General features: G+C 43.1%; 2 protein-coding genes across 2 annotated transcripts; both read right to left on the bottom strand.

Annotated features, from left to right (window-relative positions):
* Window positions 1–330: 330 nt before the first annotated feature.
* Window positions 331–2,784, bottom strand: cfl1l (cofilin 1 (non-muscle), like). The gene is made up of 4 exons (XM_056608907.1): window positions 2,445–2,784; window positions 1,403–1,692; window positions 1,109–1,185; window positions 331–917 (listed from the first exon to the last, which is right to left on the bottom strand). The coding sequence occupies exons 1-4, from the start codon at window positions 2,445–2,447 to the stop codon at window positions 796–798; spliced, it is 492 nt and encodes a 163-aa protein (XP_056464882.1). The 5' UTR covers window positions 2,448–2,784; the 3' UTR covers window positions 331–795.
* Window positions 2,785–3,534: 750 nt separating this feature from the next.
* Window positions 3,535–12,021, bottom strand: LOC130404255 (calpain-2 catalytic subunit-like). The gene is made up of 21 exons (XM_056608897.1): window positions 11,716–12,021; window positions 11,248–11,317; window positions 10,073–10,191; window positions 9,572–9,705; window positions 8,968–9,136; window positions 8,789–8,872; window positions 8,446–8,531; window positions 7,832–7,906; window positions 7,292–7,452; window positions 6,760–6,929; window positions 6,639–6,650; window positions 6,019–6,230; window positions 5,890–5,926; window positions 5,723–5,788; window positions 5,540–5,597; window positions 5,382–5,446; window positions 5,171–5,239; window positions 4,980–5,058; window positions 4,708–4,824; window positions 4,044–4,102; window positions 3,535–3,941 (listed from the first exon to the last, which is right to left on the bottom strand). The coding sequence occupies exons 1-21, from the start codon at window positions 11,950–11,952 to the stop codon at window positions 3,915–3,917; spliced, it is 2,106 nt and encodes a 701-aa protein (XP_056464872.1). The 5' UTR covers window positions 11,953–12,021; the 3' UTR covers window positions 3,535–3,914.
* Window positions 12,022–14,287: the final 2,266 nt, after the last annotated feature.

The following is a 14,287-nucleotide window of genomic DNA, read 5'->3' as shown; positions in this document are numbered from 1 at the left end:
TTCATCTCAACTCTTATAACGCCCACCTCATGAAGTCGCAACATGAAACATTTAAACTAGTAGCTTAAGACGTACCACCAGGCGAGTGATTAGCCTTACATGCGGTTTTGAAAATCTGCCAGATCTAGGTGGACACGCCCACTAGTGATGTCATGGGGCAGATTTTCAAAACTGCTTGTAAGGCACACACCTGGTGGTATGTCTCCAGCCCAGATCTACCAGTTAGTTCCACCATTAAGATGCACCAATAAGCATTTAATCGTATTCTATGAGCGCAGGAGTTCCTGAAATCAATACTCCAGCCATCCTTAATATAAAAACAAATGGACAATATGAAATTCTTAAAAACTTTATTCCCCACCTAAGTGTGAGCTTCCAACATCACAACAGCTGGCATTGAGAGAAAGGTGCTTCGTTTTTAATTAAGGCACCTTCCCTTTTGGAAAGAGCTTGGTGTGCATTTGAAACTAGAGGCATGTTCATAAAAATGCCTTGAGCATGAAATGAAAATTAACAAAACGGTCAACAAGGATACTGCATCACTATAGCTCGAACTGAGGTCTACATTTGAAGAATGAACATTTTTAACCAAGAACATTATTCATGGCGCCTTTACTAAGCGGTAAAGAATACAGAATTGCAGATTGAGTAATCGATGGACCCACGCCCGGCAATTCATTTAATTGCGTCAGTTTTTTTAACACTTGTGTTTAATTTCAATTGTCATGTCAAACACATTTTTTATTTGATCTACATCAAAACAGCAAACATGGATAGCTCTGGCCAATGGTGCTACTAGTCTTTTACATCCTTCCCCTCCAGCTTGATAATTCCCTTTCCAATCTTGCTCAGAAATGCGGACTGGTCTAAGAGGTCTGAGGTGTCGTTTATCTGCCAGTCGTGTTTGATCCCGCAAGCTGTGGTTAAACAAATGCCAAAGTTAATTTATAAGCCACATGTACAAATTAGGTGTATATATAACAATGAAAGAAAACAGAATAAATTGCTGGCGTCATTACTTGCAACACGATTCTGTAGCAAAACTGAAGCCCCCACAAGTATGGGAAATGTTTTACTAACATCTGAGAGATGCAAAATAAAAAATTACCTGCGAGTGCCTGTTTGATGGAGTCTTTAGAACTGGCATACAACATCTTAATTTTAATCTTGGAATGATCAGGGATCCTGGGACAAGGGGGAAAAAAAAAAGTGATTGAATGATTTTGCAAGCAAAAAAAAAAAGTGGTAGCTTCGAGAACTCAATGAATGAAAATGGTTTAGGCAAACAGCTGGTCAGTGTAAAAGCAATCAATTACCTGATCATAGTATATACGTGGAATCACTGTAAACGTTCTTGAAACTTACATAAAGCTATGCCCTAGAAAAGTCAACAATAGCTTACCACATGATGAAAATCAATTCGTTTTTCTCAGTTTCTTTGGTTTCATAGCAGCAGTCGTAGACAACATAGCAAGCCTGGTACTCCTGCAGCTTCACTTTCAGCACCTTGTAGGCGTCTTGGTCCTCGCCATCGACGTCTTTTATCTGGAGTGTGGAGTCCACACCGATCTCTCCTTCGTTGATCGTGAAAAACAAGGCCTTGAACCGGTCCCTGGGATCCTCCTTGGTGAGGCGGATTTTGATGCTTTCGATGCAATTCTTTGCCTCATCACTGACCCTGACTCCTGATGTCTGTGAGAAAGACCATGCAAAACATTTGACTTGGCACCTCACATCTTCATGTCGAACATGGATTGAACTACCAGTCATGTGGATATTCCTTTGAACGATTAGCTTTTCATTACCAACGTATCCTTCAAAAGTTAAAAACGATTAGTGCTTGGTCAACGTAGGGAAATATTTAATCAATCAGTTTGCAGAAAGGAACTGAAATCAGTGTCATTATAAAGAGTAGAAAATATATAAATACGTATCAGTATTATAAAAAAATAAAATAAAGCGATGCATTAGGCCGATCAAGCGAGACGTAAAACTAAATCCACATAATAGGGCTTGGCAGCAGCATTCCAGCTCAACGATGTTCAGGCCTGACTGCTGCATTCCTCCAAACGGGAAACAAGTTCCCACAGGCAGCTGGAGCGCCTGCAGGCGAACTGCTGAAACCAGTTAGGAGTACAGCAGAGCCATACACCAACAGAGAAACCAGTCGACCTGACACCAATCGCACACCATCTCCCCTCTTGGTAAAAAACAAAACATCTTTATGGAAGCTAGCGTCTCCAACGCTGAAGCGTACCAAGAACGATACACAATTAAAAACATCTTAAATTTACAAGTGTGTGGGAGAGTAATACAAGAGGTAAACGGCTCTGCAATTAACTTAACAATCAGCAATTAACTCCACAGTTTAAAAGACGCAAGTGGTAGCCTACTAGCCAACAAAACCGTACATATTTAACACTAACTTGGGGAAAGCTACTTACCATTTCAACGTGTGTGTGAGTAGGGCAAAGACAAGAGATGTAGTCCGCAGCGACAGAGGTCTGGTAGAAGAAGAGGCGCAGATCCGAATGGGTGGAGGCAAGCAAACTGCGCACACCTTAACCTCCCGCCCTCAGGTGAGCTCCGACCGGCTGACTTAGGCTACGTGTAGACAATGATCCTATCGAACAATGACTCTGGAGGGGGTCATGGTTTGGCAATTTTGTGTCACGGTGCGTATTTATTAGCGTTCCCAACACGCAACTGTTTAAATCTTAGAATTAATTAAGTAGGAGCTTCCGGTTCAGCAACTCAGCAGGTGTGTAGTAACCAGGAAGAGGCGGTAAGCTGAGAGGAACTCCCTTATATGGGCAACACTGCTCTTCACGTTTTTCAACCTTTTGCAACGTGGTACGTTTTTACAGCCTAATATGGTAAAGGGAGACATGTCTGAGAAGGCCTTTTCGCCGTGAGGCGAACTGTCTCTGGTCCCAAACACAACTTGAAGCTACTGTAATTAAACAGCGTGCCTTATCTCTGGTGCAGGCATATTGTGTGTTTAGATGAGACAAGTATAGGGGAACACCCTCATTGTTTTTCACGCTATAAAATTACATGATGTTGAGCTTATGGATGCTACTGATGAAGAAGGGCAATTACATGTCAAATATGACATGTTTTGATGAGGATTTGGAGACTCATTTGAAGGCGACACCAGGAACTTTGCCAATAGATATGAATAGGAAATGGAAAAGGGTTATTAGTGAAGTGTCAAAGCCTATTAAGCCGTATTGACTCCCAAACCAGTTATAGGGTGCTGCACATGGACAGTTACACCAGCAGATGGGATTGTATGTTGAACCAAGGATAATTCCTCAGCATTGCTACTAGGCCTCAACCAGTTAAATCATGCTAAGCGGAGTGGAAAACGCCTTCATGAATCAGATTCATGAAGAGGCATTTCTTCACCCTCCGAGGCAGTTGAGTTCATTGTTAAGGACTTTCCTGCTGCGTGGTATCTATGAAGTCGTATTTATGAAAGTATTCAAGGTCTGTGTTGGGAGAACACAGACCTATGTTGGCTTTCCCCACCTCAAGACTAGAGGCTATTCAAGTTTCTAGTGAGAAAAAGACATGTGATTATGAATCACCGGTAGGGTACTTTGGGCTCTGTGTGTACACACAAGACCTCCCCTACTGAACAACACTTAGCCAGAGATGTGTGCAACCTTTATTGACACAATGAAAAACACTCATGGACCCAATTATATAATTATCAAGTGATTCATGCGAGAGGCAAGAAAAGAGATACACACATATGATGTGATGATGTATGATGTACATGTATGCTATGTTTGATGTATGATACATATGATGTGCATGATATGATGATTTCAATGGTGTACTTGAAGACGTTCAACACGGGATTCATTCGGACTGCGGTCATCACTGGGGGGACTGCCATGGCTTGACTACAAAACCATGGACAACTGCAGCCACTGTGAAAAATGGCAAAGATGGCACGGTAAGTCACAGTGTTGTTCATCACACCGTCTGCCCCCACATTTGCGGTGATGTCGTCTCCTGCGGGGGCTGCTTACCTCCAGAGGCTTCAGCTCTATCCTGCCATCGTGGTCTTTGTCCAGGGCCTTGAAGGTTACTGTGGCAAAGCGAGAGGGAATGTTAGGGTCTCTGTGTGTTTCTTTGCATTGTGATAGCCGTGGACTGGATGTCTGGACACATAATGAGACATAGCTAGAGTGATGGAAAATCTGTGTGTGGTTTTAAGTTTTTATCATTTTGGATTTGTTTTCTATTTCTTCTGATATCTAGCCATCCTATCTGTTCCTCCTAGTGTTATCCGGGGTTAACCTTTGTGCCTTGGGTGAACCGGTCACAAGGGGGCAGCTTATGCTTTCCCCTGTTTGATGAGAACACAAGTGACTCTGGCCTTTGGTAAACATGTCCCTGATTTGATCATTGACAATTGTATGATGATTGTGGGGAGGGGGTGAATCTGTTTAAATAGCTCTGTTCAACTGTATTCTGGGCTCACTCTGCTAGAGAGGAGACTAGTGTACGCATACATTAAAGAAGGTAAATTGTCTACAACTATTGTGGGCTTTTTTGCATTTAGAAGTCTCATCTGTCCTAGACGCAATATCTGAAAGAAAATGCCACAGCACTAGATGCTAGCAGCATAATGAGACATAGCTAGCTAGCAGCATAATGAGACAACGGTTGTAATCAAACAGACCAACTCACAGAAGAGAATCTCCAGACGAATCACACAGCAGACAAAGTTGTCAAAGTCAATGGTGAGGTCTGGCTCGCTGTAGCGAGCCACGATGATTTGATGCAGGGGGCTGCTGAGGGAAAACCCTACCCACAAAATATATATTCAAGCAAATTACATGCTACAGTTTAGGAAAAATGCAAGCAAAAAATGACATTGGAAGTTGGAAACCCCAACAGGATGAGATCATCCCGTATCTGGATCTTCCACGCTTAAGCAAAAGACGTTCACAAATTCTCACCAGCCTCTTCGACAGCCAAGCGCATTTCAGTCGTGCTCATGAAGCCGTTTCCGTCTGCGTCTTTCCCCTTGTACAAAATCTGTCCAAGAGGCCACATTGCGTCGTCCACCATTAGAGCACAACATTCAGGGGATGTAATGTGCTTTGCTGTAATAGCATTTATTATTTACAGTAATACAACCAAGCCCCACCAGCAGTTTCTCAATCTTAGTCCACAGGATCTTAAACTCCAGAAGGCCAAGTTTTCTGGTTCCGTCTTTCTATTGATAATGGGGTCAAGGAACACGTGATGTAACAGATGGTGATGCTTTGTTGTACGTTTTTTTGTACTTCGACTATGTAATCACCCTTTAAAAGCACTTATTGAAGAACTGCAAGGGTTATTTAAGCTAGAAAGGATACATCCAGTAGAGTGATCATGTTGCGACATGTAGTTAAGCTAAACCCAGAGGTCTTGATATCAGCCCCTGTGGATAGAAAAGGCCAAAAATGTAATTAATTATGTGTTGCTTTAACATTGAGCAAGGACGTCCCAAAGAGAAGAAAAAAACCTTGCTTACTCTTCATCACCACTTTGTTGAGAACCTTTTGCAGTTCAAACATGGACATTTCCGAATCCTAAGGCGTGTACAGAAATCATATAATTTTAATCCAACTGGCTGTCTTCTACATATTTTACCAAAAGATGCTGTGGTTAATGCAACTATTCTTTTTATATTTAAATTGATGCATGAATAGCATACCTTTCCAGAGAGTTTTCCAAACAGACTCTTAAACCTGTCATCTATATCATCTTCATCCACCTCAATCTGCAGAGGAGTCAATGGAAAAGTACAGCTTTTGAGTTTTGATTGATTGATTTGGTGTGTTTGACCGTTTATAAGACATCATGAATGAGCTGAGGTGGCACCTGTTCGATGTCGCATTTAATCGGGTCATCGATCTCTCTGGGAAAAAGGGACAAAAGTCACATGGTTATATGATCCTTTTTGAAAAGTTCAATGGTACCTTTTCGGTTCCGTATGAAGAACAGACTTACTGGAAATCGGCTTGTTTCTCTGTGAAAACGCGCAGGTAGAAGTCTGCGTTGTGGTTGGGTTCGTAGGTGGACGGGATGATCAGGTACTCCCCGGGAGGAAGGCAGAAGCGATTGCAAACTTCTCGCATGTTGGTGAAGGTCTCGGAGCGAGCCTGAGAGCACTTGGTCTGGAAGAACCTCTTCTTCATGTGCACTTGCCTGCTCCCAGAAAACTAAAGCAAGCACCCCAAGTTTAACTTGTCATTCGTTCAACCATCCCGGTTTAAAGGGGACATATTATACCACCAGGTGTGAGTGTGATTAGCCTTACAAGCCGTTTCGAAAATCTGCCCCATATGACATCACTAGTGGGCGTGTCCACCTAGATCTGTGCTGGATAGATCAGTCCACCAGCTACCCAGTGGACTGAAGTAAACGTTGCTCATCTATCAAGCACAGATCTAGGTGGACGCGCCGGATAGTGATGTCATATGGGGCAGATTTTCGAAACGGCTTGTAAGGCTAATCACACTCACACCTGGGGTATAATATGTCCCCTTTTAATCTTCACCTACAATACATAAGTCTTATAATTTGTAAAAACAAGCCTCATCAAAAATGACTGCCTTTTTCAAACTTACCTCTTTAGGCATCTGAAAAAAAGAAGCAAAAAAAACACAGATGTATTGGTTCTCGTTTTCATTTTATAACAGAAAGGTGTGCTCCTAGCACTGTACCCCTGACCTAAACAACGGGCCGTACCTCGTAAATGGCGAAGCCCATGAACTCCAGGTCGTCTCCCATCTTCCTCATGCGCCGCTTGTACTTCTGCATCAGACCCACGATGACCGTGCACCCCTTCTCCCCCTCACCCGGGTCGTCATCCACCTCCTCCAGCTTTATGACGAACTGGGGGTTCTTCCAGAAAGAGTCTGGCACCACCCCCGGTTAAACCAGCGTTATTTAGGTGTTTGGTCACAGTACTATTGCCTATTTAGTCGTTTAGCAGACACTTCCGCAAAGACTGGTGTCATTAAGGATTAGGTAAGGGGTTTTAGGAGTTAACCTTCCCCTACAGATAGACCGTGGCCCTCAGGTTTCAAACCAACAACCCTTCGGCTGCGCCGTGACCCTTAATAGTCCGCATTTTTGAGTGGGTTGCAGAGCATATGCCATCCTTAATCTTGAGAAAGCAGTCCAAGACTATGCTAATGTCGCAGGGTTAATTCATGTTCAATTGTTTGAGCCCCAATTTGTTAAAGCCTTGTTGCGATGTCGTTATGAGGGACCGTACCCGTGAAGTTCCTGCATCCCCCCGCCGTGGAGCCCCGTCTCCAGCCCTCCTCGAACTCAGACAGGGACCACTTCTTCACCCCCGTGTCCGTGAGCGCGTCGGGTGTGAGGTTGCAGATCTCCAGCATGGAATACTGACACAGGAAATCCGAAAAGGACATCCTGAGGACAAAAAAAGTACGCCATGACATAATTACTTACAGAGTGTTGGAGTAGCTAAATAGTTGTTTAGCGGCTCAAAACAGCCATACATTCCATAGTTATATAGCTGGGGGTATGGCCGGTCGGTTGCACCAATATCTGCGTCCAGCTGCTTCTAACGGCCAGCTATGTTTCAGATTCCTTGAAGAAAGGCTTTGGCTAGTGCCTGCATTAATGTAACTTCAATAGAGTGCTAGGAAATGTTTTATTCAACCTGTTGGCACAGCAAAGGAATTGTAACAATATAATGCAAAAAAAGACATTTTTTATTTGGTTTATGGACTTTCTTAACATGGACAAAGAATGCAAATAAAAGTCAGCCTTTAGGCAGAAACGTTACCAAAACTCTCCGTCTTCAGAGCTCTTCTTCAGTCTGTCTCGGTCCGCGTCCCCCACATAGCGCCACTCCATAGAACTGCAGAATACGGTATGCAGATCAATAGGCAATTCAATGCAAACGGCTGGATGTCTTTTCAATACCAACGGTGCTGTTCACATTTGCATCTACTGCCGAAAGAACATTCCTGCTGTCGCGCTTCAACCATGGGGATGAAATATTAATTTACCAATAGTAGCTTACTCCACTTACATCTCATGTCATATGTTTGAATTCAAGTTGAATACTGGGCTGGTTCTACTTGGCCTGACAGAAAGTCATGCTGTCAGTATGGAAATTTAACTGAATACAATCATAGCATGAGGTTCTGTAAGGAGGTCCACCAAACAGCCACGGGTGGCCAGGACATACACATACATACTGTATGTCTTTATTGATCAGAAACCAAGCCTACAGGCCACGTTTGTGTATGTGGTCACTACACATGATTACATGATTACAGGTCGGTCCCTGTCAAAACCCAACACGGCTGTCCACAGACTGCGCTCGGTTTGGTGAAACATGTCAATACAAGAAAACCAGAGCCAACCGGGTCACATGACCATCTGAGTACTCACTTGTCACTCCACCTCCCGGTCCACTCCACCTCCCCCCATGGGTTCCTCACGCGGATCAGCTGAACCTGGTCTCCTCTGTACGCCACCTGGTGGCCACACGAGAGACACCGCGTCAGTCACGAATTTCTGGCTTTATTTACTGGGTGCGACCGGATACCAATCACAGCGGGATATCAAGGGGACAAAACAAAAATCTGTTGAGGGAGGATTTGATACACGATTTTGTCAACAAAATACACAATCGTCACATCTCCCCTGCTGGGTTTTTCCCCAGGACCGTCTTCCTCTGTGGGAGCAATATGACTCACTGCATCTCTGCACGGAAACTTTGGGCGCACCTCACCTGCTCTGCTCCAGTCACCGAGTAGGCGTGGCCCTTGACCAGCTTACGAGACGTGACCGCTTCAGAATCGGCCGCACTGGTGATCTAAAGCAGAGAGGGGATCAAGCTGTTAATACCACAATGATTTAGAATGATGTGTTCTGCTGACAGAGGAGTTAATCTGAGATATCCCCACACACGTTGATGCTGCAGCCCAGGAGAGAGCCTCTGTCCAGGGCCTTTCTGATGATCTTGAAAAGGGGGGGTCCGGCCTTCAGCAGATCGTGTTTCTCAGCGATTCCCCCGGTGAAGTCCTCAAAGCCTTCAATCGTACTGCCACCTGACAACGCCTCGTAGCAGCCATTGAGCCTACAGAGGAATACAGACCTTAGTTGTCGTCTAACACACTAACACATTTACCAGGGTGACACTAGAAGATATCTTTAGCTCCTGGCCGACCTTCCAGCCATACTGTGTGTAGCCATACTTGGAAAAGGTCTTCTATACTCCACACCGACCTCCAATACCTATCTCAGGCCTTCAATACTTAGCCCATGCCTCCTATACTTAGAGCAGGCCTTCAATACTAAGAACAGACCTTAAATACTTAGCAAAGGCCTACTTTACTTATCTTAGGCCTTCAATACTTGGCGTAGACCTTCTATGCTTAGTAGGCCTTCAATACCTTGTTTAGGCCTTCCATATTTAGCAAAGGCTCTCCATACTTCTATACGTCCTATACTATATAGGATCTAGCTAATAGTATTCGTATTCATATTATAATAATTAGCATAAGCCTAGTACTTAGCGTAGGCCTTCTCCAGCAGGGCGCTCCAGAACTCTGAGCTGTCAGCAGAGTGGACAAACAGCAGCTCGCCGTCCTTGGTTGGCAGGCGGTCGTCCACCACCACGTCCACCCACTTCCCAAACTGCCAGAACTGAGGACGCATGCAGGGCAGAGGGCACACGATGAGCTGTGTCTCGTTCCCAACGCCAACAGTACCACAAAATTAGATGTTGTCAGAATTGGGGGAATTTACTGGGAATTGCAACACTTTTCAACAAAATGTTCAGTCCAATTTTTTTGCATTATTCTTACACCGCATTTTCTAAGTCAATAAATCAGATCACATTTTTGCAATTCAGTGGCAAAACGTCCTGGCAGACCAGCTGGTAAAAGCTGGGAATGATTTGAAAAGGGTAAACCAGTTCAACACCTTAGAGAAAATATTTCTCTTTTGTACCACCTCTGCTTAAAAAACACAAATAGCCAAGAGTGTGCATGTGTGTGTGTTGACCGTGAACCTGGAAGTGGAAGATGCCAGCGTAGTTGTGCTCGAAGCTCTGGTTGGGAGGGACGACGTGAGACAGAACCTGCTTGTTGAGGGTCAAAGACGCGATGGCTGCTAGGAGCCAGCAGTCGCCTGGACACACACAGGTAACAAGTTTGGTTAAAAATGGCACTTAATGTACGCACTTATTGTATGTTGTACGTCCTGTAACTTAAAAATAGTACTTAGCATTGTGTATCGTCTTATCCTAGTGATCTTTGTTGTATACAGGGAATGGGTTAACTCAACAATTGTTAGTGGTTGGCACTTGGTTTGATGAACATCCTTACTGTACCTACAGCGATATATTGTTGTTTCTCTTTCTTTTGACATATGTACTTATTGTAAGTTGCTTTGGATAAAGGCGTCTGCTAAACGCCCTGAATGTAAATGTACAAATGAGGCCAGAGGATGTAACATTTAACACAACGGTTGGACCTGTTGAATTTAGTTTTGTGTCTTTATAGTCTTGTTTTTGTCTCACATGTCCATTGTCCTTAAGCCAGGAAAGCCGAAGGAATTAGCTTCTTTCTAAACATACATTGCTGCTCCACCTGTCCGGGGTGCAGACTGAAAGGTGAACCGGGGAATCGTGTAAGACAGCCTCGTAACTGTCTCGGTTATTATGAGGTGACAGGGGACTCAGCATATAGGTATGTTCAAGGGCGTGAAACGTTCTTTCAACGATGAGACGTTACCACAGCACCGGTTTATAGGACGAGGTCGACTTGTTTTGCCATGGCTCATTCTATTTGCAAGTGGTAGAGGAAGCGCTATGAGATATATGTAGCAGTCAGTGCTCCTCACTTGTTCAGTCTAATGCCATGCATGCACGAATCATGCAACAACACATTAGGACAACTTGTTTTAATGACATACGATTATTTGTATGTGTTATGTTTCAAACATGTGATATGCCTTCTATTTTGTGACACCATTAGAGATATATATACTGTAGGTATATATTTTTTTAATGCTAAATATTCTGAAAAGCACCAAACCCCTAATGTATTATAACAGGTTATGACATGTGTTTTGGTATAGGGTTTATTACATGCGTGTGTGTGTGTGTGTGTGTGTGTGTGTGTGTGTGTGTGGGTGTGGGTGTGGGTGTGGGTGTGTGTGTGTGTGTGTGTGTGTGTGTCTTACCAAGTGCTCCCTGACAAATGTCAGTTCTCGTAGCATCTTCCAGTATAAATTTCGGATTTCTGCATATATCCTGGCATAAGTGATCAAACAAACATTTGGTCAATCAATCAATGACATTTTTTAGGACAACTTGAGAACCATTACTATTGACATCACAAACATTAATGATTCTGCCAGTCTTACATTGGGCCACAGATTGATGATTATTTGCTTCTACGCTTGTGGTTTGAGCGATAGGGATGCTGCACTAGTGAATGCGTTTTGGGTCACATTGACAAACCGCCTATTATTTTGTATAGGTTGGAGAACAGGCTGGGTTTAACATAATTTTATCATTATCAATTTGTCCTGCTCGAAATCCATCCAATATCTAGAAAAACCTTAAACCCGGTCATCATTGTGCATATCATCACATAAGAGAAGGAAGTTTAACATATTCAGAAAGATCCGTTGTATTAATGTACCAACCTTCGGTCTCTGCCATTTGACACCACGGACTTTGTATGAATTTGGTCCAAGATCTTTAAAACCTAAAGAAGATGTCACAGCCTCGAATGACTCATCCTCAAACAGCCTCCTGCGTTCCAAGCAGTCTCTCTTCAGCGCCTCAAAGTCCTGGTTGTAATAGTTCACCGACCGTGTGTACCCGCCAATGCCTTGGGATCTTTCTCGATCGTGTTGTAGTTTGGAGGCAATCCCAGCCATTATTTTGCAGTATATTTGAATCGATTTACAACTGTAATCCTGTATTCCTTCCTACACCTCTGGAATCATTTTTTGTCGACAGTTTGTAGCACAAGCTGATGGAAGAGGCACGATTTAAAAACAACACCCCATGTCTCCACCCATTTCTCTTAAGGTGTCAACTGTGGGTGTGTGTGTGTGTGTGTGTGTGTGTGTGTGTGTGTGTGTGTGTGTGTGTGTGTGTGTGTGTGTGTGTGTGTGTGTGTGCGTGTGCGTGTGTTTGTGCGAGTGTGTGTGTGTGTGTATCCTGAAAAGTACTATAATTATGCAAATGGTTGAATAATCACACTTTTCGTTGTTAATGTTTCGATCAAACATTTGTAAATGTTAAATAAATAAAAAAACGTGTGTAAAAGCTCACAATTGATCATCAAGCACGGTTTATTTAAAATATGTATGATTCATAAACTAAAGAAAAACAGAAATGAATATTAAATTAAAAAATAATTCAGACTCCGTGTCTAACAAAAGACAAACGGCTGCTGTCTCAAGTTTCTTACTGTTTCCAGATATGATGTTTCCTGATATGCATGAGATACAAGTTATCCACGGTGTGCATGCGCACGTGTGTGTTTATGTGCGTGCGCGCATGTGCCCGTACGTGTTCATTCAAGGGTGTTTTAGTTTGATTATTTTGATGTTACAATATTCTCCCTATGTTGACTTTGTTCCTGTTAAAAATAGAAGGTCGAAACGCCCCAGACAGGATTGCCTAGTTGGAGAACAACAATGCCAATACCCTTACCCCATCCCTGCGGGGAATGAGTGTATTTCACTGTCGATCCTCTAGCCTCAAGATTTATCTGCAATAAAAAATATCTTGACAGCTGTCATCATCATTTAGAAGTAAATTAAGCCTTTGAAAAGCAAGTTTGCAACGGTGCGATTTCTATATCTATGACTGCATCTTATCTTGTTATAGTATCCTACGGATGTTTATGGAAGGTTTTGTTGATAGTTGATGTGATTTTTATGATGCCTTTCAAATTCTTCCGCCAGGGTTCAACTCAGCAGAGCTATTTAAAGAGATAAAATAATATAATCCTACTTGATCATGAAGTTAATGGTGCGCTTTCATTCACATCTACGCCGACGATGGGACAGCAGTTGGGTCTTGATAAGTCTTGGTAAGCATTTATTTATCTGTGTTGGGCTCTAAAATCACTGGAGAGATGCTTATGACAACTACATAGGCCTACGTGATTAAGTCAAACAGCTGCGCACTCCTTTTGTGACAAGACTTTGGAATCCGCTGATGAATTTCATACCAAAATTCTAAAAATTCTCAAAAAATACTGTAGCGTGTGACAAACTCGGCCGTCGTTTTCCTTACCTTCTTTTGTCCTCACCAAACATGACACTGAACTGTATAACCACTAGATGGCGCCCTTACCACATAACCCAGCCTGTCTGTCAACGACGCCTCTTTGGGAGGCAACCTTCACCTTGTGGCAGCCAGCTTACAACCATCATGTACTCGTAATGAGAAATTCTAATTGATCTCCATGAGATGATCAACTTGTAACTCACTCCATTAACCATTATATCAGCTCACTCTTGCTAACTCACACCGACAGAGTATCCTGAATGTCAAGACATAAGTCATGGCATTGCTCTTGGTATAATTCCACTGTCATGCACTCGATTAACATAGACTCCAAAAATATGCAAATGGTTATTAAAGTGCATGGTTCAAATACATGCAAAAGTGTCGGTCAATAACATAATCCGATACTTGATCATGAAGTTCTGTGAGAGAACAGTAAAACCATGTGACCGAGTGGAGCATCTCGTGGGAAGGTCATATGACTGCCTACGGTTGGAAAGGAATCAGGATTCTGTTAATAGGATAACGGTGGTCGGTCGCGTCGGCGATTCTCCTCCTCACATCTTTGCATTTCCAGCCCCTGGAAAATTAAGTGAGGATTATTTAAGAATCAAAATCGTTTACCTAAACTTTACTAGGCATAAGCTGTTTGTTCATCCTAATTTAGTCCATGATATGCTTTAAAAACAAAAAAGCGATGTTCATTTCAATTGTCTCCTCCTCGTGTGCACGCATTATGGATGCATTATAAAATAGCCATATTATACAAGGCGTGGACTAATACTTGACATAACGCTCTTCTTCCGGCAGCCAATCCCAGTTTTTGACAACGCCAATGGCGTGCGTTAGTGTAAACATCGATCCGCCCCCAAAGATTTGAGGGACACTTGCTGCGACCTATGAAATTAGTCTATACAGAAACCCTTCCTACTCAGAGGCACGCTCGGGGTGGAAATACGCCCCGTAACG

This window comes from Gadus chalcogrammus, chromosome 15 (assembly GCF_026213295.1).
Source record: "Gadus chalcogrammus isolate NIFS_2021 chromosome 15, NIFS_Gcha_1.0, whole genome shotgun sequence".
NCBI lineage: Eukaryota > Metazoa > Chordata > Actinopteri > Gadiformes > Gadidae > Gadus > Gadus chalcogrammus.
Note: the sequence above shows the minus strand (reverse complement) of the source record. Positions and strands in the feature narration are given on the sequence as shown.